This window comes from Labrus mixtus, chromosome 18, assembly GCF_963584025.1.
Source record: "Labrus mixtus chromosome 18, fLabMix1.1, whole genome shotgun sequence".
Lineage (NCBI taxonomy): Eukaryota > Metazoa > Chordata > Actinopteri > Labriformes > Labridae > Labrus > Labrus mixtus.
Genome location: NC_083629.1, coordinates 25,037,982 through 25,065,954, shown reverse-complemented (window position 1 = coordinate 25,065,954; position 27,973 = coordinate 25,037,982). Strand labels below are relative to the sequence as shown.

At 41.8% G+C, this 27,973-nt stretch overlaps 3 protein-coding genes across 4 annotated transcripts in view; all 3 read left to right on the top strand.

Moving 5' to 3' along the window:
* The first annotated feature begins 146 nt into the window (after window positions 1–146).
* Window positions 147–11,390, top strand: LOC132992819 (ubiquitin-conjugating enzyme E2 D2-like). Of its 2 annotated transcripts, XM_061062328.1 has the most exons (8): window positions 147–596; window positions 2,866–2,929; window positions 4,967–4,998; window positions 5,201–5,278; window positions 5,645–5,750; window positions 7,051–7,144; window positions 7,334–7,384; window positions 10,313–11,390. In XM_061062328.1, the coding sequence occupies exons 1-7, from the start codon at window positions 573–575 to the stop codon at window positions 7,380–7,382; spliced, it is 447 nt and encodes a 148-aa protein (XP_060918311.1). In that variant the 5' UTR covers window positions 147–572; the 3' UTR covers window positions 7,383–7,384; window positions 10,313–11,390. The 2 variants fall into 2 exon arrangements, with proteins under 2 accessions (XP_060918311.1, XP_060918312.1); XM_061062329.1 differs by lacking the exon at window positions 7,334–7,384 and having other exon boundaries at window positions 149–596.
* A 1,423-nt stretch (window positions 11,391–12,813) lies between these two features.
* On the top strand, window positions 12,814–22,778 carry manba (mannosidase, beta A, lysosomal). The gene is made up of 17 exons (XM_061062799.1): window positions 12,814–13,157; window positions 14,034–14,128; window positions 14,204–14,309; window positions 14,399–14,572; window positions 15,341–15,464; window positions 15,677–15,846; window positions 16,393–16,503; window positions 16,711–16,862; window positions 17,018–17,135; window positions 18,277–18,363; window positions 19,145–19,312; window positions 19,817–20,035; window positions 20,168–20,332; window positions 20,973–21,117; window positions 21,328–21,470; window positions 21,568–21,828; window positions 22,000–22,778. Exons 1-17 carry the CDS (start codon window positions 12,828–12,830, stop codon window positions 22,228–22,230), a joined length of 2,799 nt encoding a protein of 932 aa, XP_060918782.1. The 5' UTR covers window positions 12,814–12,827; the 3' UTR covers window positions 22,231–22,778.
* An 853-nt stretch (window positions 22,779–23,631) lies between these two features.
* The window catches only part of slc39a8 (solute carrier family 39 member 8), a 15,771-nt gene continuing 11,429 nt past the window's right edge, over window positions 23,632–27,973 (top strand). Inside the window, exons 1-2 of the mRNA XM_061062313.1 lie at window positions 23,632–24,199; window positions 25,255–25,417. Coding sequence (XP_060918296.1) covers window positions 23,975–24,199; window positions 25,255–25,417 — 388 coding nt within the window. The 5' untranslated portion in view covers window positions 23,632–23,974. The remainder of the gene's footprint in view (window positions 24,200–25,254; window positions 25,418–27,973) is intronic.

Sequence of the window (27,973 nt, the reverse complement as noted above, 5' to 3'; positions counted from 1 at the left end):
CAATGAAATGAAAATAAGTTTTCTTATTGCACACATAAGGGCTCATAACAGTAAAATGTAATGCTGACTGGTTTGTCATACATGCTGTTTGTAACCAATCTGCCTCCACATCCGGGTCCCGTCAGTCAGCACAGACCGGGACCGCCTTCCTCCATAAAGCTTCAAATAACAGCAGCCAGCCGCTAGTGGGCAAACGACGGCGACCGAAAGCAAAAGAAGAGAGGAGCACTTTGTCGACGGGGGGGACACTTCACCTGATACGAGCACTTACTCAACCTGTACCGGGATTTAAATAATCCAACATAAGACGCTGAAACGTCAAGGAAAGCGAAGGGTCATCGAAGGACGCCGTTAACGTCAGCTGGAGAGAAAGATCGCACCGCTAGCTTTGTTAGCATCTCCGCGCATACGTAGTTTTAGCTCCGTTCGGCTAACTGCGCTAGCTCGAGGAAAAGAAAAGCCCCGGTGTCAACATATTTGACGGGATTGTGAATCATCCTGGCACACTACAGCTGCCGCTTACTGCTCGCATCGGAAAGCCTTCAAATCAAAGAGAATAACATCGAGAGAGGATGGCTCTGAAAAGGATCCACAAGGTAAAGACAACGTCGATGCTGCTAGCTTACTGTTAGCTTACATGTCAGCGATGCTAAAATGTGTCGCCTCGCCGCGTTAGCCTCCCTCACCGCTGAATCCGGTGAGAAACGGCGGTAAAACAGAACCGAGGGGACTTTAAAGTGTTTTTTTTGTGGTTGTGTTAACATTAATTGTATGTTGTGTGTTTGTTCCCCTCGGTGTGCCTGTTGTTTTCACTCCCCGCACCGGCTACTACGCGGAAACGGTTTCGGTTAGCCACAGCGAGCTAGTTAGCATTAGCGTTAGCATCTTCGGTTACAGGTCTGGTGTGTTCGTCGAAGTGACGTCATAGAGAGGCCGCGTGAGTTTCCCAACACTACTTAGGTTTACATAAACACACACACACACGCGTTTAGGATGTTATGTACGTGCTAAGTGTGTGTTAATATAAGAACATATTTCATAATATTATCGATGTTTCCAGAACTTCCTGACTCACTGCTGTGTGTCAGTCATGATGCACTTCCTTGGTATGTGATAGTATTTGTTCTGTGCACATCACAGGGTGTGTTCTGGCAGTTAAATGGAGGAAGTTGGCAGCAGAATATGATATAATATAATGGAGGGAGGGAGGAAAACACCTGGATTGTTAAAGGTACAATATCAATCAATCAAACTTTATTTAAATAGCACCTTTCAGACAAATTAAATTGCAGTTCAAAGTGCCGAAAAGTTATTGACAAAAAGTAGTTGAGAGACTAATGCACACCAATAAGAATTAAAATATGTATAAAATACGACACATAAAAGCAACAAGATATTAAAATAAATACATAAGAGGAAAATATTTAAAGTTGTAGTAGGATAAAAAAGACAATATGGTAATGTTAAGATTTGAATTGATATAAAGCACTATATATATATAGATTTATTTTTGGGCTTTTTGTGCCTTTAATGGAGAGATAGGACAGTGGATAGAGTCAGAGAGCAGGGAACGACATGCGGGAAAGAAGCCACAGGTGGGATGTGAACCCGGGCCACCTGCTTGAGACGACAGCCTCCATACATGACATGGAAATGGTGAAAATATGTTGTTGTTGTTTTTTTAAAGTTCTGACATAAAATCAAATAGTTTCAACAGTTCTTAAAACTAGAGAAAGACGTAATTTTTGTAGTTGTAGTGGGACGTGTTTTGTTGTGGCACCTGCCATGATTACAGACACAACTTGCCGTGGTTGTTGCCGTAGAAACACCAGTAATTACATCAAACCGGGAACTGCTACTGAAAGCTCCCGTACTGTTTGCTGTTTGTGCCGCTGCGATAAAAACGTCATGTAAATTATACTCTGACACATTAGCTTGTCTGTAAACATATTCTCTTCCTCAGGTCGACCCGGTCGCCTTGACTACGGTCAACTCAGAGTTTGTTTTCAACAGGGTTGTGGGTGGAGTAGCAGAGAATCACTCCCATGATTCCCCGCCAGCCCCAACGTCATATTTTGTAATTGTTTTGATTGAGAGCCCCCTGGAATTTACAAATTGTGCATTTAAAGTGTGATACAAAGCAGTGATTGAAACCAAATGTTGCCCTGCATTCATGTGGTGTCGGACACTTCAGGAAAACGAGTTGGACATGAACACCGACTCAAGGCGGAGCAATAACTTGATGTTTAGGGATCAAGGCAGGGTGAGACCAAATCAGACGCAAATATTCAGAGTCTACTGGATGAAACCCACAAGATCTCAGAGATCTTTTGGGGAAATCCAGGACTATACAGTATTGTGACAAAGTGGTCTAAAGGCTGGCCATAAGACCATACATGATATCCAGTATCACAACACAAGTTCTGCCCTCGGCGTCACTCTGTTGTTGACTAGATTACCTCTTCCAGTGAAATCCATGAACTATCTTGTGTTATGGTGCGTGTCAGAAGACCCGGGGTGGGGCGGAGGTTTCCACCTCACTCCGAAGTAGCTGTGGACCTAAAAATACTTGTAGTGAATGTACGCTTCAGGCTCATCTGGCTGTAAAATGTGATGGCGATAACAAAGTAGCCCACCCCCCCCCCCCCTCCCCTATGAGCTGTTGATGTGTTGAACTTGGAAGAGAGTTGCAGGAGATAACAACACGGGCAGGAAGGTGTTGTGAAATAAACGCAGCTCCGTTTCCCCACCACCCCCACCCCCCGTGTTGGCATGTTTATTTCAGATCCTGTCTCCTGGTTGTTTTGTCTGTGAAGATTACTGTGGTCTAATTTGGTTATTGTTCTAAACCTCTTTTCATTACAGGAGCTCAACGATTTTTCTCGTGACCCTCCTGCACAGTGCTCAGCCGGCCCAGTGGGTGATGACAGTAAGTGTCCCAGACACTTTCCTAAAACTCTTAAAGGCTAAAACACGTGTTATTCTGTTTATGACTATCTTAAGGACTGAGGTTACATCTCTGAAATGTCTGGTTTTAATGACTTAAAGTTCATAAGATATGATTTGCTATTGTTTAAAAAAAGAAGAGCCCAGGAAGTCTTGGCATTTAAGAAACTAGAATGCAAATAAATCAAATTTGAAATTGTTTTAAATTATAATTCAACAGTCTCTTTGGAATATGTAGGACTTTGTATTTCAATGGCACACCTAATGTATCATAAAAGATAGTTTCCTGTTTGGAAGGCGACCCCTGGACTTCGCCTGTCCTGCATCTGTTGCTTTATCATCTTCGTAGTGTAGTTGCCCACCAAGTCCCCTTCAAAGAAAAACACATTTTCCTGGTTTCAATCCAGCGTTTTAAAATGTTCACTTATCTGCCAAATATATTCCCATAAAGCATCTGGGTATTTCTCATGACTCATTCTGTGCTCAGGGCTGTTTACTACTAATGTCAGACCAATTAAAAAGTAAAATCAAAGCAAATTATCAGATCTAATTCATTCCAACGTTATGTCCCGCCTTCTATCTTGTGATTGGCTCTATCGTGTGTCAGTAGGAAATACTCCATGACACAGCAGATAGAAACTTCTGTTAAAATGACGAAAGCTCAAATTGACCGAGCTTGAGGATGAGGGTCGGGAAATTTTCTGGACTTTAGAGTAACACTATTGTTATCAACATCAGAATCAGAAATACTTCACACACTTGTGTGTTTGTATGTGTGTCAGACCAGCGACAAACAAACAACGTCTTCAAACATATCATTTTAGATTTACTGAACTCTCTTGATCATCATAATCCACCAAACTGAGTCCCCACAATTTAAATCCAGTAAGAGATTTAATCCAAACACGTTAGATCCATAACCATCCACAGAACGTTTAAAAAAAAAAAAAGCCAATCTGTTGATCTTTTGACGACGCCTCATAACAGCCTTAAAAAAAATCAATATGTCAATATATATCGTGCTCCTTTCAAATACATTTATCGATGCAGATGTTTCAGAATCGATTTGCCTGCAAAGCTGTCACGACAGTTTTCAAAGACAGTTGTCTGATGGTGCAGTTCACAATATCACCATAAACACAGTTCTGGGATTAAAATGTTTTAATGGATTCCTAGAGTATCTGAGGATCTGAATTGAAGTGTTTTAAGTATTAGGATCTTTAATATGCCTCTGCTGTTATTCTCAACCATAAAGAACAGCTGTTGGACATGGTCATTATCCAAAACCAACGTATATCACTATTAGAGCTGGGGAAAAAATTAGATTTATGTAAAAATCAAGATTCTTCTAAGATTTTAAATAGATTCATAACTTTTCATAACTAAAAATCTATTTTTTGTTATGGGGGGCAGTCACTCCCTGCTAAGCGCTGAGGCTAGCTCCTTAACTCCGTAAAACGCCAAATAGAGCAACAAAAAAACATCTGTATTTGTATCGTGTGGATGTGGAAATACCCAGCCCTAACGTGCAGTGTTGGACGATGTAGAGGTTGCACCTGCAGACGGTGTTATCCAGCTCGTAGAATCAGAATCAGATTCCTTGGCCAGATATGCTTACACACACAAGGAATTTAACTTTGGTTGACTGTGCTCTCTTATGTACAGGTACAACATTAAATATCAACAATAAACATAATAAGAAAATACTAATATTTACATGACTAAATATGAAACAGTGCAGTGGTGAATAGTGCAAAAGATGCTGAAGTAAAATGATAATAAGTAGAAGTGCTGCACACATGGGCGACTGAGACAAACTGTAGACCCGTTTACAGATTGCACTGTTGAAGTAACATTACACAAAGGAGAAGTGTCCCAACATAAATGCAGCACAGTATTGACTGAGTGTAGTCTATAAAGGTGTCTTTGAAGCTGCGGAGGCGGCTCAGAAGTCCGTCAGATCTCGTACCTGTGACCTTTTTCCTGTTTTTATAACATTTACTTTCTGTTCTCTCTGCAGTGTTTCACTGGCAAGCCACAATCATGGGACCTGTAAGTCGACATTTTATGATGAGTTGTTGCCCTGTGTGTTTTTTTTTTTTTAATGCATCACCGTGTTGTATTTTGTCATTGCCCCCTTTTACTACTTTAAATGAACTCATGAGATAAAGGTTAACATTTGACTTGATAATGAGGACATGAGGGATTTGGGTGATTCTCCTCTAAAGTATGTAAATGTGTTGCTTGCTTTCAGACTGAAAGTCCATATCAGGGAGGCGTTTTCTTCTTGACAATTCATTTTCCAACAGACTACCCCTTCAAACCCCCCAAGGTAAGCTAAATCCCCCCATTACAAGCTTTTCTAACGTATAATTTAAGATGTCATACCATTCATCTAAAGAGCTGTATGGAAACATATTTCCTGTATATTGAAGGGAACTTAAACAGCCATGTTAATAATGTGTTGGTGAAAGTAAGAGACTTAACAAGGACATGTTTGTACTTCAAGGAAACCTGCTGGTGTCATAAAGCGATTTAATCTGTTGTCAGCCCTCATGAAGGAATACCGGTCGTTCCAGAAGTAGATAGTCATGAGTGTCAAACGTCAATGCCTCGTGTCAAAGTTTTTTTTATGTTACATAACATTGATCTGCTGTCTGTACCTGTTCTCACTGCTTTGCATTTTGTTTTTTTACAGGTTGCATTTACAACAAGAATTTACCACCCAAACATAAACAGTAACGGCAGTATCTGCCTGGATATTCTCAGATCACAGTGGTCTCCTGCACTTACTATTTCAAAAGGTAAGAACAGGGGGGGGGGGGGGACAACTTTATTTAAAGGAGCAACATGTAAGATGTGTAGAGAGTGAGATGATAAAGGTATCTTACTATCTGATCATTAAGGAAACATGTTGAAGTGCTGGCTTCTCTGACAACAATGCAGCAGCCAGTATGTCCTCCTCCTAACTTTAGATTCTGGTCCTGAATGCTCTGGATTTGTTTCGACCAGAGAAGGTAGGCGGTTTTAAGGCGACTCCCACACGGCCGTTTTGGACGCCCCTCGGTTTGCCAGATATGAGAGCAGTTATCAGGTCAACAGGTGTTGCAGTGATGGAAGCGGGCAAGAGAAGTGGTTCAGATAGAAGTGATTGTACCCGACCTAAAAAGCCTCTGCATGTTTCTAATAAGCTCCACGAGCAGAAACGTGCTCAAACTAGGATCAATATTGGAGATGCTTTTGAAAAATGGAGAGAGGTTAGAACACAGAAAGGTTTACAGACCCATGCAGAGCTGGATAAACACTGAAGCTTCAGAGTCCACCACATGGTGACCTGCAGGAGCATCGACTCTAGAGAGGAGGGGGGGAGACAGCTCTCTATGATGTTTAGAATTTAGACTTCAGTACCCATTTTAACCACTAGGTGTCAGTTACATATTGCTCCTTTAATATGACTTAAGATTGTGAATTTGCCTGCAGCCCTGGCGTATGGATCAACAAACCCCATACTTGTCTCATTCTCAAAGTTTTCACATCAAACACTCTTTAAGGGTCTGAATTAAATCAGATCACATTTGAAGTACAGATCGATGATAAAAACATCCATAACTTCTGTCCTAATGTTACTTGTGGACTATGTTCAAGTCTTTCTGAGTTCCCCTTGAAGGCCTGAACATGGAGAGATGCTGCCCCAAACGATGTAAAGTACAGCAGACAGAATTATACTTTCAAATGAGATGAACCGAAACAACGTTAAAAAAAATGTTTTAAAATTATTCATTCTTATGCTGCATTAATGATCTACCTCTTTTATTTTGCAGCTTTTGGAAAGTACGTTATAACTTTTTTTGTTAGTTATAACTTTTTTTTGTTAAATTTAATATAAGTTACAATGGCAGTTAGGGATTTCTATCGTTAGGATTTCATTGATACCGGCACATACCTGCCTGTGTAGCATACGAGGAAAACTCTTTAATGCTTACTGTGTCCCGATGTGCCACCGGTGTTCCTTGAAGGTATCAAGGACTTGTGTATGAGCTGTAGTGTGTTCATTTCCCTGCTTGGAGTATTGGTTAACCTGACCTTTTATCTTCTCTCTTCCAGTACTTCTCTCCATTTGCTCACTCCTATGTGACCCAAACCCTGACGACCCATTAGTGCCAGAGATCGCACGAATGTACAAAACGGATAACTTGAAGTAAGTAGCGTCTTTCTATTTCACCCTCTTTGAAACCTCAAAGGCCACAAATTTCAAAACATTCACCAGTTTTTATTAACGTTATTCAGGAGATGTTTTTCTTAAATGTGTTGAGTAATGTTGTACACAACCCAGTCCGGGGATTCACTGGTTCAAACTGTAGTGTGTAATCTTGTCTCGTCCCGTCAGGTACAATAAACTAGCTCAGGAGTGGACTACAAAGTATGCCATGCTTTAGGGGTAAGGCCGAGAGCCAGCGCTGCATCTTGGCTGGTTGTTTTTGGGTTTTGACCCGTTGAGTTTGTGATGCTCTGTCTGGTCTCTCTGACGTCACTGTGATCGTACTAATCCCTGAATATGTGAACGAGGAGAGGAACTGCTCGAGCATCTTGATAGCCTGTAAATACACAAAGAGAGGCGGGTCACTGATGTCTGTCTATATGTAAAACGGTCTTAAGAACAGTTGTGGGTCACGACCAGGGGGTCAGGAAGAGGATAACTCGATTGGCCGATACCTTTAGAGATAGATATAGATGAACACATTTATTGCGTTGATCCCTCAGATGTAGTTATCAAACACTTGTGGAAAAGATTTAATGCTGCATTCATGTGGTCTCGGACACATCGGGAAAAATTAGTTTCCGAGTTGTAAAATGCACATAAACATTTCGTCAAGTCGGAACAACAACTCAGAAACTCGGAAAAGAATTAGGTGCCCGACTTGACGTCAGAATTGTCATGACGAGGGACAAAATATGTTTTGTTAATGATAACAATTTTATTTGATTTTTTTAGTAATTCAGGTATTGCACATCAACTTCTTGCTCAAATAACTTTAAACAATGACATTTCGCAGATCTTCTTCGTAGCATCAACGCTGTTTTTTCGCCGTTAAAACATTCAGACTTTCCAAACTGAAGTCACTTTGAACACATTAAAGTCGGAAGAATGACTTCCGGAAAAGTTGGAACACCTGAGCAGCACCTGAATGCAGCATGACTGAGCATGCACCGCTCGACACTCTGCAGAGTGATTATGCTTTTTGTAATCTATATAGCGCCCTCTGCTGGTGAAAGAGAACTGCTAGTGTAATACAATGAAGCTTAAATGAAATGCTGTTTGACTGGAGAATAAATCGAGCAATATTTGTGCACATTTGAAATAAAATTAGCCAATGCGATAGCCACTTCTTCTCATTGTACTGCAGATCATTTTAAAGCACATGTGACTCGCTTATATTTCATATCTGTCAGTGTGGTGTAACAATCACCTGTTAGCGGCTTCATACAGGTTTGTCCATCACAGCTTATAACGGGTCTCTTTATTGTTGTGTGGTGAGGCAGAGGTCAGCACGCCACAGACCGTCCTGAAAGATGTTAGTGCCGGTTCATTTGAGGACACGCCAAGCGTCAGCTGGCAAAAGAATCTCATTCATGATTTCTGGTGTCGGGATGCTGAAGCGTAGCAGAGAAACAATAAGCAGCACTACGAGGGTTGAGTTTCATGCTGTCGGGTTTACAGTGACCCTCGGGTGTCAACACGCCTAAAAGAGGAGCTGTTAGAAAGTAAACGCCAGCACCTACAGCACGAGGAACTTTATTACATCAACCATGAGATGCACATTGATCTTCAGAAGCTGCTTTCACACATTCACTCCTGAAGATTTTTATAGAATCTCAGGCTGGCTGCTCCTCATGTCGTCCTGATCTGGTTGTTCACACATGCACCTCACAGCGGGAGACTTTCACTGTCGGACAGGAGGAGGGTGGGGGGGGGGGGGACGTAATGTAAAAAGAACAACATGGAAGTGGTGGACCAAGGAAAGGGGTCCAACACTATGTTTAAAGTGTGTTATGATACTGTGCAAAGTCCGGCATATTGATGGTATCAACAAAAGCGTGGAGAGGCTCATACTGGCCAACAGAATCAGATTTATTGGACAGGTATTCTTACACACTGAAGGAATTTAACTTTGGTGAACTGTGCTCTCTTATGAACAGGTACAACATTAAATATCAACAATAAACATCATAAGAAAAGACAAATATTTACATGACTAAATATAAAACAGTGCAGTGGTGAATAGTGCAAAAGATGCTGAAGTAACATAAGTTAACATTATGAAGCAGTTTAATTATGTGCACTGAGGTCGCGGTGTCGCCTGTATAACTTCTGCATTAACCTGAAGGATCTGGAACATGATCGAAGCATGAGAAAGAAACTGACTCGTGTTAAAACGGAGAAAATGACCCAAAGCAAAACTACCTGCATGGAAACGACCACTAACAGCATCTTGCCAAAACGTGTAAATTATATCTTTACTTTTGTAAGAGGTGTGTTGGCGTTGTCTTACTCGAAACAGGTCTGGGTCTCAAGACTACGTTTTGAAGGTCTCGTCTCAGGATAGAAAGCGTTTTTAGTCAGTCTTGTCTCGGTCTCAGACTGAGCGCACTCCAGATGTTAAATCAAGACCAACACTGATTGGCTATTATTCCTCGTCTTTACTGAGATAAGAAGGAAAACGCCTCTTTTTAAAAGAACTAATAACTTTGATTAATTGGTTTTGACTTGGTCTTGATCTCTAAATGTCTTGTCTCTGAGCACTCTGGTCTCGAGTCTTGTCTTGGTCTCAGGTTTCTGTGGTCTTTTTTTATATATTTACTTTTATTGCAATACATTAACATTTCCAATCATTGTACTTAAACATATTTGCAACATTTTTTCATATTTTTAACACCCAGTGGTGAAAAATAAATAATACATAGAACTGTATGCAGATTCAAAATGCATATAACAGAGGCAGCATCCAGAGCGAGCTTTGTGCCTCCTTTTAACAAGTATATAGAGGGTCAGGTTAAACATACTGTTAAAGAAGTAGAAAAGGATTAAATGGATAAAAAAATAAGTGTAACTTATTTTATTTTTTTGTTTCTGTGGTCTTGACTACAACACTATGTACCAATAAAATGTTTCAGGTATGGAGGAAGTTAGGTTGGTACAAAGAGTGTCATTGTTGTGCATTATGTAATGACTCCCTTCTTAAAGAGCGGTGTGCAAAGAGTGCATGAGCTTTAATTCACCCAACATGATCGTGTGTGAGTTTAATGCAGAGTGATTGTGTTGAGCTGCTCGACGTCTAACGTTTACTCCTCTTCTTTGTCTCCGCAGATACTGCAAAACAGCAAAAGAATGGACAGGCAAATACGCCATGTGATGGCTGGAGAGGTGGAGGGAAAATGACGTTGCTGGTTCAAACTAAAAAAGATCCAGGATTCAGTTTTTTTTTTTTTTGTTTCTTTTTTTTTCACTCGTTTTGTTTCCTCCTTGTTTTCGTTAATCAGAGCATTTTACCCCTTACTTTTTCCACCCGCGCTCATAAGAAGATAGTGTTTTCTCTCTCTCTAGGACATGTGCCAGTTTCTGTGAAGTTTCGACTCCCGTTTCATACGGAGTTTTAAAAAATAAAATAAAAAAATCACCGTGGTGCTGAACAGCTTGAGCATGCCCCAGTAAGAGTTTTTCAACCCCAGATTTGGTGATGTTATTCGTTTACTCTGCACACACTTAGTAGAATCGGATGCGACTGGTCTCCTGTCCGGGTGGATCTTTACTTCACTGTGGGCTTAAAGCACTGATAGAGAAACCTGTCTTTTGCAATCAAATCTCAACTTTCAAAGCGGCTAAAATTCGGCTGCATTTTAAATCAAATTTGGTGAAATCAAAAAAAAAAAAAGGGGGGGGAAATGCCAAATCTGAAACATTTTGAAACTGGCTAGCAGCTCCTGCATTTGCTTCCTGGACTGGCGTGACGTCGGTATGTTCTTCTGATCATTAGTATAGCGACCTCTTACCCGAGGAAAGACGTGTATCTTATTCCACTATCAAAGTGTGTGTACAGAGAAGCACAGCATTATATATCAATGTTAAGGAAACAAAAATATAAGAACTTCAGTGTTGTATTTTATGCATGTTAATAAAGGTAGGATATTATATCTGATATGTTTCTGCAGATTTAAAGTGGATCGTCAGGCTGAGCAGTTTGGAAGAAAAAAAAAATTTGGTTCCCGTCAAAGGCTTTGTTTCTTTTTCATTCTTTAGAAGCCAGTAGATGAGTTTTTAGTTTTACGCCCACTCAAACACTGTCTTCTTGTAGCCCTGAAATATTGATGCAAAGCTGCTGGTTGATGATCAACGAGTGGCTCTGTTTCTTTTTAGTTTTCCCTTCAATAAAGTTACTCAAACCATACGGCTGCTTGCTCGAGTTTTCTGTGTGTGTTTTTATAAATCTAAAGTTTAGTCCGGAGGGTTTCCGGTTCAAATCCCGCAGCAGACTAAATTTGGAAATAGGAAATTATCTAGATTTTTTTCAGGAGTGCATAATGTGAAAACTGCTCAAGTGACCAACTCTGCATATATCCTCTGAGAGGTCGTGCTGTAGTTGGGGGGGCCCTCGTGGTAAAAGCAGGCTCACTTTTAAATTGAGCTTGACTTTGGAACGACCAGGAGGCCCCCACTTGAGGCTGCAGATGCAGGCTGGCTCACAAGGGATTAGTAATTCTGTTATATAGTTTGGATCAAGGCCCATACATGCTTTAAATGTAATGACTAAAATCAATTCTAACACTTAACTGGAAGCCAATGTGGTGAAGCTCAAATTAAGTTGCTGTGATGTCATCTGTAAGAATCTGAGCTGCTGCATTTTGGAGTATCTAACTGAGACTCGTGCATTGACAGATCACTGGGGTATTTCTATTCAAAGCTACTGTGAACAGTTTTCAGGTTGTTTTGAAACAGACTGACATTGACACTCATGACTCAATATGACCTATGAAGCTAAACAAGACCATCTGTCATGAGTGATCATTTTCTATTTATGAATTTTAAATGTCTGTAACTACTGCGGCGGGGTAGATGTCGGGACGAGTAGATGAGCACTGTGCAAAAAACAGCATTTGATTACATTTTCAGCAGAAAAAGATCCTGGAGAGTGTTTGAATTGGCTGTCAACGAAGCAGGACATCTATGTTTTAAAAAAAAAAACTACTTTCATATGTTTATATTAGTCGGAAAAAAGATAAGAGGTATTTCCTTGTCCACAGGGGGCGCCAAAATTAACCCAAACCAAAAGTTGGATGTAACTTTCTACCGTCTCTTACCTTCATCTTAAAGGTAACGATTCTGATGAAATGCCACAGAATCTGTTCACTTCTCCAACTTTCAAATTTCTCTACCTAAGCTACATAATGCACCTTAAAGGGTTTTTTCCTGCCCCCGAAAAATGTATTTTATTTAGTCTGTAATATTTCTTATCCATTGTAGGTAGTTGAAATGTTAAAGTTCAAGTTTGAATTCAGTTATAGGCGTAGTCGGACCAGAGTTGGACGTAAAAAACTACAAAAAGTCCAAAAAGCAGAAAGAAGGAACCACGGCAATCACTCGCGCACTAAAGTCCATCCTGCTAAGTTTGGATGTTTTCGACGCCAACAACGACAAATTAGCACAAATTAAATGCATTAACAAGCATTTCTACGAGCATCACTTTTGCCCTGTCTTTAACAGATTATATTTTGTAATTTAAAATTAAAGAAAAGCTAACATGTCCGCCGAAAAAGCGTACAATTTTCGCGCCAAAACGCGCCCCTCGTACAACAACTCTAGTCAGCTGACTCCACGTCACAGTCACATGACGAACAAGGAAGTTCCTGGATCCAGATTGTTAAACGCAACAACCCCGCGGATATTTTTTTTTATATTACTCTTTTTAAAGAGTATTCCCGTTAGTAACCATGACAACAACAAACCGGAAGCTATGAGTCTGCGTGGAGACGTTTGTGTTTTTCTGTCTTGTGTTTTGTTGAGCTTGTTTTCGGATGTTTTGTCGTTAACGGAGCAGAAACAAACCGTGAGTCTGAACGGTAAATGGAGTCTTTCAAACTTTAATGGTTCACTGTGGCTGCCTGCTCAGGTACCCGGATGTGTCCACACAGCGCTACAACAACACGGATTCATCCAGGTGGGAAAAATAAGGCAATGTTTTTAATTTATACTCCTTATTTATATCCTTTATATTATTATTATCCTTTGTATTATTGTATTTTGTTATTTAACTGATGTAAATATGTTTGATTTTTAACTTCTATTTTTATTTTTAATAATTATATTCCTGTTTTTCTTGAGCTGCTGTAATGCAAAAATGTCTCCCATGGGGGATCAATAAAGTTTATCTTTAACTCTTTATAATTTTAAACATATGTGAAGAAAGCACTCTGACTCTCCTGCTGAGCTGTTGATGAGGTGTTAATGTGAATTTAAGAAAAGTAGAGGTACTGCCAGGAGCGTGTCCAGGCTTTTCTGATCGGGGTGGCCCACTGACTTATGCAGGGGTGGCCTTCAGTGTGTCGTCCACACATGCACACAACATCCTCATTTATTTACCCTTTCTAATGCCACTACTTATTAAGTTAAATCCTGGTTGTATATATTCCCATTCATAGTTTTGATATTATTTACTTTGTATTTAATATTATATTGTGTTTTTTACTCATATTGTGTGTTTGGATAACCTGCTGCTGTAACGACACAATTTCCCAGTTTGGGATCAATAAAGTAATTCTATTCTATTCTATTCTAATCTCCTTTTATGTAACCCAAGAGTGGCAACATATATCTTCTTGGCCTACTTCTTCTTCTAACTTCTGGACACAACATATTTATAGGAAATATCAGCAATTTGTTTTATTATAATTTCTTTTTGTATTTCAGAAAAACTTTAGTTTCAAATAAATGAGTCAGTACCAGCTTCTGTGAACTATTAACCACATTAATAAACCAGAAACTAACAAAGGTATGACGTTTATTTAAATAAAATAAATTCTCGCTCTCCTCTCAGGACCCGTATTTCAGATTCAACGATCTGTCATATCGGTGGATCGCCCTCGACAACTGGACATACACGACGACATTTACCGTCTCCACTCAGCTGAGGTCAGTTTAAATATTTATTTGATGTTTTTAAGTTCTTTAAATATCATTTAACCAGTTTGTTGTGTCCACCTTCAGGTCCAGACAGAAGGTGCTGCTCGTCTTTGACGGTGTCGACACTGTAGCGTCGATTCTTCTCAATGGAGTTGGTGTGGGGGAAACGGACAACATGTTTCGCAGATATGTACGTAAACAAAAGGACAGCGGGGTTTATAATTCTCTGTACCTCGTCTTCAGTGCATCATGTGCAGCATCTGTTCTTGGTGTTTGTAGGATTTCTCAGTGGGAGACCTGCTGAACGACGGGGATAACGTGCTGAAGGTCGACCTGCTGTCTCCGGTTGTTTACGCGTCTGAGCGGAGGAACGCTCACTCTGCGTACAGAGTTCCTCCGGAGTGTCCTCCAGACGTCCAGAAGGGGGAGTGTCACGTCAATTTCATCCGAAAAGTAAGTTTGTGCTTCAACCTGTCGTCTGGAAACATAAAGGTTAAACAATCAGAGCCAATAGTTTCAGTAATATGTAACTCTGACCTCTAGTGTTTAAAATGGGTACTGCAGTCTAGATTCTAAACATCATAGAGAGCTGTCTCCCCCCCCCCCCCCTCCTCTCTAGAGTCCATGCTCACACAGGTCACCATGTGGTGGACTCTGAAGCTTCAGTGTTTATCCAGCTCTGCATGGGTCTGTAAACCTTTCTGTGTTCTAACCTCTCTCCATTTTTCAAAAGCATCTCCAATATTGATCCTAGTTTGAGCACGTTTCTGCTCGTGGAGCTTATTAGAAACATGCAGAGGCTTTTTAGGTCGGGTACAATCACTTCTATCTGAACCACTTCTCTTGCCCGCTTCCATCGCTGCAACACCTGTTGACCTGATAACTGCTCTCATATCTGACAAACCGAGGGGCATCCAAAACGGCTGTGTGGGGGTGTCGCCTTAAAACGGCCTACCTTCTCTGGTCCAAACAAATCCAGAGCATTCAGGAGCAGAATCTAAAGTTAGAAGGAGGACATACTGGCTGCTGCATTGTTGTCAGAGAAGCCAGCACTTCAACATGTTTCCTTAATGATCAGATAGTAAGATACCTTTATCATCTCACTCTCTACACATCTCACTGAGTGGACCTTTAACATATCTCTGTTTACAGCTTCTAAATCACTTTGTTGTCTTCATCGCTCTGTGGAAAGTTTTTTGAATCTTGTCTGTTTGTGTTCAGGAGCAGAGCTCGTTCAGTTGGGACTGGGGGCCTTCGTTCCCCACGATGGGACTCTGGAGGGACGTCAGACTGGAGGCCTTCGATGTCCTGCAGCTCCTCCAGGTTTCATCTGTCCCTCTATACGGTACGTCAAATTTAAATCTTTTAACAGCCATGACATGTTTATCGTTGCCATGGAGACAGCAGATGTTACATTAAAGACCGCTTCATGAGTTGCTGTATGTGCTGCTGTGATGAAAACATCATGTAAATGATACTTGGCCGACCAGCGGGGGGAGGGGGGAGGGGGGAGTTTATGTTTTGATGTTTTTCTTCATAATCTGTGTTTCTGTCTAGACTCTGGCCTCTCCGCGTGGAGGGTCCAGGTGGAGCTTCACGTCGATTCAGTTCAGACGACAAACAGACGCATCACGCTCTCCATCCCTGAGCTGGACTCAGAGGAGACCTTCGACGCACAGTTTGGACCGGGAAAGACCAAGAACGGCTTCACCTTACACATCAACACGGTACACCAAACACCCCTGTCCGACTGTTTTAATCCCATAAACGAGACAATAAACCTCCATCTCTCGGCTCCTCTTGTAATCAGGACGAGGAAGTCCAAGTTTTGTGACAGCAACGGTTTGTTTACGTTTTAATTATGTTATTAACTAACAGATTTTTTTGAGTATTTTGAAATCAAGATTCAGATACAAGGAAAGTCACCAGCCGGATATTTATAAAGAATCAAATTTAAAGTCTTAATATGTATCAACATATATATATATATATATATATATATATATATATATGTATATCCTCTGAAAATAACTCTGTGAGTCATGACTGTCTACAATGGGTGTAACACCCGAGTCCCACTGTCTGTGATGTTTTCAGAGTTTTCAGAGTCCTATCTTCACTTTGTTTACATCGCCCGGACGGCCGGCTGACTCCTCCCCTCGAGTATAAAAGTTGTTTAATTGAGGGACTAGAGAAAAGAAGAATAACATACAAAGCCTTTAAATCAGGAAGGTTTGGTTCTGAAGTTTTGAGTCTTTTTCTTCTTCTTGCAGAGCGCCGATGTGAAGCTGTGGTGGCCGAACGAACACGGTGACCAGCCTTTTTACCGTCTCAGCGTCAGAGGCTCCCAGGACGGGATTTTGGTCCTGAGTACAGAATCTAAGGTCAGACTTCTCCTCCTGTCAACAAGGTTTCTCTAACACTAACATGTGTCTCTAGTCTGCCTACAAACCCCCCAATGATGAGAAGTCCATCTTGCTCCACTTTTCAGAAAGTGTGTGCTCAAACAGATACAAAACAAGAGGAGAAGCTGAAGTCTCATATTTCTGACATGAAAGTTTCTCAGTGTTTTTTTTAAATGTCTCCTGCAGGTTTATTTCCGAACAGTAGAGCTCGTCCAGGAGCCGATCGTCGGGTCTCCGGGCTTGAGTTTTTATTTCCGGATCAATGGGAAACCGATTTTCCTCAAAGGCTCCAACTGGATCCCGGCCCACTCCTTCCAGGACCGCGTCACCCCCGCTGTGTGAGTTCTTCTCTTCTTCACGTCTTCCCGTGCTTTATATCATCTTTTCTGACTTGACTTGAGTTTGTGTCGATCATGGGAATGTGAAACTGAAGCCCCCTGCTGTGTGTGTGTGTGTGTGTGTGTGTGTGTGTGTGTGTGTGTTTGTCCTGCAGATTAAGGAACTTGTTGCAGTCAGCGGCCGATGCTAACATGAACGCTCTCAGAGTGTGGGGAGGAGGAGTGTATGAACAGGATCTCTTCTACAGCCTCTGTGATGAGCTGGGCATCATGGTAACTACACTCATCCTGCAGCGACATCATCACCATCCAGTCGATGAATAAATGAATATTTTATTTTTATTTAACATGAACCATGTGGAGTTATTCAGACACATGAGCTGAAAATAAATCATAAATTCAGGATTCTCATTCAGCCAACATCAAAACAACAACGTTAACAAGAAGCAGGCCACAAATACTAACACACCAAGAGGTAAAGTACAACCAACACCATCATAGCCGTCCAAAGACAAGGCGCAGAACACAAAACTTCATCTGAGGGTGCACTCACACTAGGCTAATGTCCAGTTCGTTTGACTAGTGTGAGTGCTCTTTACACTTCCTCGGCCCTGGCACGCCTTGAAGAGGTGTGCTTTGCCATGGTGCTGTTCATGAACGAGCACGGGTACACAACATGGACAGCCTTCATTATCGTTAAATCACAGAGTGTTCTGTCTGTATCTGACTAACCTGACTCAAAATAATCCACAAAGTCAGTAAAGTAGCTTTCATGTTCTCTGTGTTGTTCTGATGTGTGAACGCCGACTCACTGAACGTCCCCTTTTATTTTTGGGGTCTGTCTGTCTTGTAAACTGAGCACGCTTCATGATCACATAAAGCCATGCATGTTTTGTATAAAGACGTTATGTACAAGAGGTAACCGTACTCAGGCCCGGTTAGTCCTGGAGCAGTGTGACCGCAGGCCAGCGCTGATCCAGGCTAACACCTCTGTAACTACCTCCATATCATAACATACATTTGCTCCTTGTAATATTTGAGAAATCTCATCGGCTGACTCAAAATGGAAATGATTAGCTCCATGAATTTGTTCACTTATTTATGGAGTTATTTACTGAAAGTCTTTAGAGTATTGGGAGTCCTGTTCCTGTGTCCCTGTGCAGCTTGTTTGCACTGATTCATTAAATCTGAGTCTAAGTCTAACGGTGTATCCGGGTATATAAACCTGGCCAAGTGAATTTCCCTTCCAAGCATCAAATTTAAGATTCCCTGCTGAAGTACTGCAGGATGATTTGAGGACACATGCATGCGTGTGTATTTCTGCCTGATTTCTGTTTGTGTAACGCTGCGATGACTCATGAACATACTGGTGAGCAGATGGAGAGTCAAAGTGTTCAGATGTGTGTGTGTGCAGGTTTGGCAGGACTTCATGTTTGCCTGCGCCATGTATCCCACCGAGGACGACTTCATCCAGACTGTGAGAGAGGAGGTCATCCAGCAGGTGAGTTTATTTTATTACATTTCATACAGTATGTTCAGAGGATGTCACACATGGACACTTCAGAGAGCCAAGAGGACACATTAAAGGAGCAACATGTGAGATGATAAAGGTATCTTACTATCTGATCATTAAGGAAACATGTTGAAGTGCTGGCTTCTCTGACAACAATGCAGCAGCCAGTATGTCCTCCTTCTAACTTTAGATTCTGCTCCTGAATGATCTGGATTTGTTTGGACCAGAGAAGGTAGGCGCTTTTAAGACACCCCCCACACGGCCGTTTTGGACGCCCCTCTGTTTGTCAGATATGAGAGCAGTTATCAGGTCAACAGGTGTTGCAGCGATGGAAGCGGGCAAGAGAAGTGGTTCAGATAGAAGTGATTGTACCCGACCTAAAAAGCCTCTGCATGTTTCTAATAAGCTCCACGAGCAGAAACGTGCTCAAACTAGGATCAATATTGGAGATGCTTTTTGAAAAATGGAGAGAGGTTAGAACACAGAAAGGTTTACAGACCCATGCAGAGCTGGATAAACACTGAAGCTTCAGAGTCCACCACATGGTGACCTGTGTGAGCATGGACTCTAGAGAGGAGGGGGGGGACAGCTCTCTACAATGTTTAGAATTTAGACTGCAGTACCCATTTTAACCACTGGGTGTCAGAGTTACATACTGCTCCTTTAATGATGTTATGAAAAACAAAAACACTTCGTTCATTTTTAAACATTTTAAGTTTTAGTTTCTGACTGTGAAGGCGATCAGGTTTCATGTGCGTTTACTCGTCAGGTCCGGCGTCTGAAGTCTCACCCGTCCATCGTGATCTGGAGCGGGAACAATGAAAACGAAGCGGCTCTGGCGACGGACTGGTTCAACATCCCCGTTACCCAGAGGCCCGTGTACCTGAAGGACTATGTGACGCTGTACGTGAACAACATCAGGGCGATAGTTCAACAGGTGAGAGTCAAAATGTGTTTTTAATGTGCAGAAAAGATTTGTTGTTTTTACACATTTCTTCGGTTTGAAATAATGAAATAGTGACATTTAAAAATGCAAAATCTACACAGGAGAGAACAATAAATAAAAAGAAGATGATGGAGCACAGATGGATGACATCATCATATCTCACCTGCCTCATAAATAAGCCATCATTTCCTTATATGTCCTACCTTTTTAACAAAGCCTTCTGCTTGTGCTTTTATTTTCTTCAGTTGCTTAGTTGATGAAATTTGTTTTTATTTCTATTTATTATTTTTTTTCTGTAGCACTTTGAGATTTTTTTGCAAAAGTGTACAAATTAAATGTATTATTATTATTATTATTATTATTGTTATTATTATTATTATTATTATTATTATATAGAAGGATTCTTTGTCCCTGGAGAAACAGTTTAATTTAACAGTTTCAGGTTTTATTTTGTTTTATTTTATAAAAGCTAAGGTTGTCTTGTCTCTCCCTCAGGAGGATCAGAGTCGTCCGTTCCTCGTCTCCAGTCCGACAAATGGCGCCGAATCCGAGCAGGAGGGATGGGTGGCAGGAAACCCGTACGACCCTCACTACGGGGACACACACTTCTACAGCTACACGCTGGACTGCTGGGACTGGAGGACGTTCCCTCGGACGCGATTCGCCTCCGAGTACGGCTTCCAGTCCTGGCCTTCCTTCTCCACCCTGCAGACCGTCAGTCAACACAACTTCTCTTCATGTTTGGAATACTGTAGTCACTGAAGATCAGAAATATTTGGACTTTTGTGCCCCCATCCCTTACTTTATGTTTGTTTGTTTTTTCATTTCTGCTTCTTGACGTTTCAGGTGTCTGTAAAAGAAGACTGGAGCTACAGCAGTAACTTCTCCTCCCATCGTCAGCACCACGAGGACGGGAACCGGCAGATGTTGCTGCAGGCCGCTTTACACTTCAACCTGCCGAACTCCACAGATCCTCTGAGAAGATTCTCAGATACTCTGTACATCACTCAGGTAAAGCTCACAAACCGACCAACACGTCGAGTGGGATTCCTTCAAAGTCTTTATATTTGATTTTTCACACTTAAATATAAATCAAGTATCTCCTCTGAAAATAACTCTGTGAGTCATGACTGTCTACAATGGGTGTAACACCCGAGTCCCACTGTCTGTGATGTTTTCAGAGTTTTCAGAGTCCTATCTTCACTTTGTTTACATCGCTCGGACGGCCGGCTGACTCCTCCCCTCGTGTATAAAAGTTGTTTAATTGAGGGACTAGAGAAAAGAAGAATAACATACTGTACTCACTGCTTAACTGTGTTTCTAGATCACGCTCATTTCAGGTAAATTTACATGCAGTGTGAAGATACGAGCAGAATAAAGATCGCTAGCATTAGCATGCTAACACAACAATGCAGCGCCAGTTGTTTTGGTTTCATGCTGGAGCTCAAGGGCGACATCTGCTGGATCAAAACATCACATATAAAGCCTTTAAGGCGGAATGAGTTTGTACAAACAGGAGAGATGATCGAGTCAGGACGCTCTCATCCAAATCTTAAAATAAGAGCGACGGTCGAAATGAAACCCTTCAAAGCGTTAGAGGTGACGTCACCATAGCGACGCCCTCTTCCTGATGTTCATGTTTAATGTGCAGGTCATGCAGGCCGAGTGTGTGAAGACTCAGACCGAGTTTTATCGGAGAAGTCGGAGCGAGATCGTCGAGGGCAAAGGTCACACGATGGGCGCCCTCTACTGGCAGCTCAATGATATCTGGCAGGCGCCTTCCTGGTCGTCTATCGGTGAGTGAACGACTTCTGAGATGTTTAAAAATTAACCTTTAATACCTAGATTTAAAAAAAAATTGCCTCCTTTATATCGGTGAGATCAAAATACCAGAATCAAACACGTCTTCTACTTTGCAGTGATAAAGTTTCTGTGTGTGTGTGTGTGTGTGTGTGTGTGTGTGTGTGTGTGTGTGTGTGTGTGTGTGTGTGTGTGTGTGTGTGCAGAGTTTGGAGGGAAGTGGAAAATGCTGCATTACTTCGCTCAGGATTTCTTCGCCGCCGTCCTCCCTGTCGGGTTTGAGGACGCCGACACGCTGCTCATCTACGCCGTCTCGGACCTGAGCAACGACCTGCAGCTCCGGGCGGTGGTGTGTTTCCAACTCTGCACTCAATCTGTGTTTTTAATTTGGATCTGCACTTCCAAGTCGGTTAAATCTAAAACGTGGCGTTTCTCTCTCCTCTCAGGTGACCGTGTACTCGTGGGCCAATCCGGATCCCGTATGCGCCCTGAAGTCCGACCCGCTCCCGGTTCCCGGAGGCAGCGCTGTGGTTATTCTCAAGCAGCCTGTCGCCGCCCTGCTGGCAGGATGTGGACACTGCACCCGCCTCACCTGCCTGCTCATCTTTCACCTGGAGGACGGCGGCGGCAAGCAGCACGGCCCCACAAACCACCACTTCCTGTGCTCGCCCAAAGACGCCGAGGGACTCCGGCGACCAAACATCACGGTGAGACGCCTCGTTTTAAAAAAAGAGTTTTCATTAATTAAAGAACCATTTTTAAAATCATGAATGGACGCAGCGCTGGAGAAGGTCGCTCTCCCACATCCTGAGGGAAGGAAGCTTCCTTGCTTCCTTGCTTCCTTACTCCTTTCTAGCCGTGTGTTTGTGTCCCCGCAGGTGAAGGTCGAGGAGGACGCGACGGGAGGAAGTTACTCGGTGACTCTTCACTCGGTCTCTGTGGCTCCTTTCGTCTGGCTCGACGTGGGAAACGTCCCCGGGCGCTTCACCTCCAACGGCTTCCTGATGGTCACCGGGAACACGACGGTCAGCTTCAACGCGTGGCGTCCCACCAGCGTCGCCGAACTCTCCCGATCCCTCAGCGTCACGTCTTTAAGGGACGTTTACTGACCCCGAGATACTGCAGGACTTTTCAGCTTGTTGAGGGAGATCAGATGAGGCAGCTGTTTGTGCCCTTTCAAAATAAAAGCTTCTTCAATCTTATGATTTAATTAAGCAGAAGCTTTCCGTCTTCGTCTTTCTGGATCCTTTAAGTCCAGTTTGCTTTCTGCTGTATGTGCTGTGGCCGTGCTGAACGAGAGACGCAATATTACACCGCTGAAGTGGATATTTTACAAATTTGTTTTTGTTGCCAAACAGCTGAGAAAAGTTTCCTGATAATGCTCGGAGCAGAAAAGCCTCAGACAACAGTCCGACCATTGTAGTGAATTTAAACTCTCCACAGAGTGAAACCCTGTTCTCAATCAGGAGAGGAAAAACTCTTTAATGAAGCTTTCATGAACGTTTAAAACAATCTAATAAAACATTCTTGGCAGGCTCTTAATTCTCTTTCCTGTTTTATTCCTGACGAGAGACGGAGGAGAACGTTGTTACACTCCCACTTCCTGTTTTTTTAAAATGAACTCTTGAGCCAAAGTGCTAATAAATCTCTGTGCACACCTGAGGAGTCATATCCAGTTATTACGGATTATTTACAGCATCATATAAGTCTGTACTGTAGGTAAAATACACTCATTCAATTGTTATTAATCAGTTTTTTTTTTAAACATGGCAAAGCTTTAAATACTGAAATAAAAACCTGAATCATGTTTTTTAATCCTTTATCTTATTGATTTGTGATTTTTTGGCATTTAATTCAATTTATTGAGCTTTTTAATACTAAATGTGTGTTAATAATGCAATTTTATCACATTTTCGACATATTTTTTGCCTTTTAATTTGTAGTTTTTGACCTTTAGGTAAATTTTAATCATTTAGAGATGTATAAAAACATCCTACAAAGTATTTTAAAGTTTAAAAAAGTGCAATTTAATTTCAATTTTTTTGATAAAGAAAGTCATTTTTATGCACTTTTATCTCCGTTTAATTTCTGTTTCACTGTTTTTACTGTTTAAAAGTTTTTATTGATGCAAATCTGCACTCAAACTCAGTTTTTTAAAATGTGTTTAAGGTTTATTTTGGGGCTGAGAAAACCTGTAAAAGTTGATTTCAAACGTGTATTGATGCTTCTTGCATGTTTCCTGCAGTGTTCTTCAGCTGCCACCAGGGGGCGACATATGCTCTCTTTCTTATTTTTTACACACTCATTCACATGCACTTATGTTTACGATTTTTTTTCTTGCTTCCAGCTGTTTTATTAATGACCTGAGGGAGACACAGCTGTAAAGTGGGACACACAAAGACACATCCCGCGTGATTTTACCTCTTCACGCGGTTACATGCACACACACACACACGCACACACACAGACTAGGTCAGTGTGTGTGTGCGTGTGAGCACGTTGCATACCAAGTGAAAAAGTCAAGTCACAAAAGAAAGCTTTGAAAGAGTGAGTGCACATGGTCGGTCGGTCACCTCCATGTTTGCCGCTGCAGCCCTCTGCAGACCTGATCTTTGGACCTGATCCGCCTCAGATAGTCCTGATTGATCCCTCAGAGAGAGAGAGTGAGAGAGAGAGAGAGCTGCTCCATGAAATCACTTTAATCACTTTAATCACACAAACTGCTCAACTCTAAGGACGAACCCCCCCCCGCGTGCAGCCATGGATCGGACAGAGGACTCGGTGATGTTCGGATCCTGCAGCTCAGCCTTTTTTTAATTTTTTTAAAGGGAACTTTTTAGGAAACCAGCAGAGATGTTGAACTTTAATGTTTTAATAACGTGCCTTCTTCTTTTTATTTCAAAGTGTCAGAGTTTAAATGTGTCCGACCCGAGTGGTCACGTGTTTTTAGAGAACATTTTACGCTTTTACGGGGAGAATAAATCCATTTCCACGGAGAACCTGGAGGATTTACTGAAGCTGATCTCAGCCAGGAGGTCTCAGTCTGTGTCGGGGGGGAACCCGCTGCAGAACCAGGAGGTGAGGGCACCAAATGTTTTATTTTATTACCTTCATAATGATCATTTATTAATCTGAAGGGCGCTAATAATTCTCTGTGCACACCTGAGGAGTCATATAAGTCTCTACTGTAGGTAAAAATAAACTCATTCAATTGTTATTAATCAGTTTTTAAACATGGAAAAGCTTTAAATACTGAAATAAAAACCTGAATCATATTTGAATACTTTATCTTATTGATTCGTGATTTTAAGGCAATTATAATTCAATTTATTTTGATTTTTAATACTAAATGTGTGTTAATAATGCAGTTATCACATTTTCGACATATTTTTTACATTTTAATTTGTAGTTTTTGACTTTTAGGTAAATTTAAAACAAAGTACAAAGTATTTTAAAGTTTAAAAAACTGCAATTTTATTTCCATTTTTTGATAAAGAAAGTAATTTTTATGCACTTTTATTGCCGTTTATTTTCTCTTTCACAGTTTTTACTGTTTTTACTGTTTAAAAGTTTTTATTGATGCAAATCTGCTCTCAAACTCAGTTTTTTAAAATTTGTTTAAGGTTTATTTTGGGTCTTTTTACGCCTTTATTTAGAGACAGGACAGTGAATGTAGTTAGAAACCAGAGAGAGAGAGAGAGTGGGCCACAGGTCGGATTTGAACCCGGGCCGCCCGCTTGGAGGACTTAAGCTTCCTTACGTGGGGCGCACGCACTAACCACTAGTCCACCGGCGCCCAAGAACAAACTTTAAAGGGTTGTCTTCTAAAAGAACAAACTTGAGTTTCTAGTTTTTCAATGTGTAGCAGTAAATACTTCAATGAAACAGTTTTCTTCCATACTACATTTGGCCTTTTTGTGTTGTATTTAGGACTTTATATTTACTTTAAACAGGCCGTTTGGAGATTTTCCCATCATGACATCACAAAGGGCAGTAACCCCTGCTGGTGATAAATGTGTAAATAAACACGTCAGAAGATGGCAAATGCAATAAATAAAAAAAACATTTCAATAACAAAAGTCCTTAAAACCAGTAAAACGAGACGTTCTGATATTCTCTTTGCGGCCCCTCAGTGTCAGTCGGCAGACGACATCTTGTCCCACTTCGGGTTCGGTAACGTGAGCCAGCTGACGGTGGGACATCTGGGGAGGATCTGCCCGGCCGTGTTGACCCAGGTGCTGCTGCCCTCCTGCCCCTTCACCGCCCCCGAGCCCTCGTCGATGCTCGACTACACGGGTGAGTTGCTTCATCGTGTCGCTTTATTTGTTAAACCCCCCGCAAGTCAAATAATTTCACAGGTCACCGGGGTTTGTTGCCTTTGATCGGGTCTGGCAGGATTTTCATCTGCAGTGACGCCGCTCAGACATCATGAAAAGAGACGCCTTACCAGAACCAGAACCAGAATCAGAATCAGAATCTGGTTTATTGCCAAGTACATTTACACATACACGGAATTTGACTTGGTGTGTTGGTGCTAAACAATTAACAAGGAAATAAAACAGAACTAGCAACAACTTAAATAATACAGAATAAGAAGATATTACCATATATAACATAGAATTTAAAAATGTAAAATATGAAATATAAAAAACACAAAATGTACAAAAGGTGTGATGTAGGAGCTGTGCAGTGGACTATGATAAAAAATCTCAGTGTGTGTTTATTCAGTGTTTGATTCCTTTTCAGCGGAAAGAGGGGTTGGTGAAGTTTCATGTGATTTAGCTGTGAAGTCTTTTCTTCTCTCGTTATCTTTTTTTTTACATTAATGGTCTTCTGCTCTCAAAAAAGAGTAATGTGTGATATTTGTGTTTGTCTCTGGTGTGAGCTGCTCCAGCCTCAAAGAGCTCGGGAACACCTGTTGGCCGCATGCTGCAGGCCAAATGGTAACCCCTCTTAAACATCCATGCACCCAGACTTTAGAGCAACCCTCCTCTCTCACGCTGAAGTGTGTGTTTATTCCACTTCACCAGAATCAGTCATCGGTTAAACGGCTCTGGAAATTCAGAAAAACATTCAGAAAAAAAACAGAAACAAAATTCAGAAAGTCCTAAAATCAATATTACAAATCCTGGAACCAAACAGGCTAAATGCACCAATATGCCAGGGACAGCTGTCCGTCCCACACACACACATTTTAAAGTCAAATTCCAACATGTTGCTGCTTTAAAGGAGCGGCGTGCGACATGTCGGTCAGGCTGAGAGATCCTGGAGTGATGACCCAAAAGCAGGGGCCGTCACACCTGCAATAACTGAGAGGTGTGGTACAGTCGTATAAGCAGGCGGGGATTTGGGGGGGGGGGGGGGGGAGTCTGGGTCCAGGTCTTTGGCATCAGTCTGCCCCAACCCACCTCTGTTCCTTCATATGATCTCACACTGGCCGATTAAGGTGAATAAATACAATAATTGTCTTTTTATTCCCCACATAATAATCAGTTTAAAACGCACCAATCAGGGAGCTGCAGGTGTTCAGAGTTTCTCTTTGATCCTCGTGTGTGTGACTCTGGACTCTTGTCTCGCTGCGGGTCGTCCTCGTCCTCCTCCTCCTCGTCCCCCTCCTCCCCCTCGTCCTCCTCCTCCTCCTCGTCTCGGGTCCTTCTTATCTGTTTCTGATAAAGTCAGAAGAATCTCCCGTCACCTCCCGTGGTGATCCACACTGTCCCGGGTTGACTCACAGAGAGGTCAGCGTCAGGCGCTCCTCTTCCTCCTCCCCCTCCCCCTCCTCTTCCTCCTCTTCCTCCTCCTCTGCATCGTTGACACAGTTACAGCTGACCGTGTTGTCCAGCGCGTTGTCCCTGACGCACGCTGTTTCTTCACCTCAGTGTGGGGGTCTTTGGTCGTGATGAAAGTTGTTGAATAAATATTTGACTGATTCAGAAATGTCTGGTGGGTTCTGAGCGGCGTTTTAAAGATGAGCTTCTGCAGAAAACACAGGTGCTCTGTGGTTGGTGGTCATGTTGTAATTCAGGGAGAACTTAAACGTTTCTATCACTAGAAAGAAGAAACCATGTTGTTGGTTTCAGGAAACATGTCTCCAAACATCCCCGTCCACCGCTGCTGTAAGACATTAATGAAGTTTATTTTCACCTTCAACATGAGGGGAAATAAATGTTTTATGTTTACGCCTGAAAATGAGGAACGTGGAGCATCCCGTGAAGTTAGACTTTGGTATCGGTTTCACCACTAAGGAGATACTTCCTCGTGTCGGACTGAGTTTAACTCTCTGTGGAACGACCTGCTTTAATGTCTCTAAACGTCTGATTAGTTGTGTTCGGGGCTTTACGTCTGCAGATATGAAACTACACATGCTTTCATATCAGGACTCTGAAGAGAAACTGTGGTGTCCTCGGGCTTTTCTGAAGAGAGAACTAACCTGACATGGAGGAAGTCGTCTCTTTTGAGGCTTTGAGGGTTCCTCTTTCATCGTTTTCCCGGAAGGCGGACGGCTGCTCCTCTGATACGACCTTTCAGAGTAATTATTTTAAAGGGGACATATTATAAAAAATCCTCTTCTAGTGTTTTTGAACATTTATGTGTGTAACCTGAGAGTCTACTGACCCACAACATGTGAAATAAACCATCCAGTCCTTTGTTTGTGGTCTGCATAAGTCTTACAACACAGAGAAAAATGCTCTGTTTCAAATGTGCTCTCCTTGTGATGTCACAGTGGGATTCTGGTTAAAAAGAAAATCCCCTCCCCTCCCCTGGTATCTCCACCCATGGACTCCACCCCCAGACTAGAACAAAACTTTAGCACAGGTCAGCTATTTTTATTCTCACTACAGAGGAGTGATG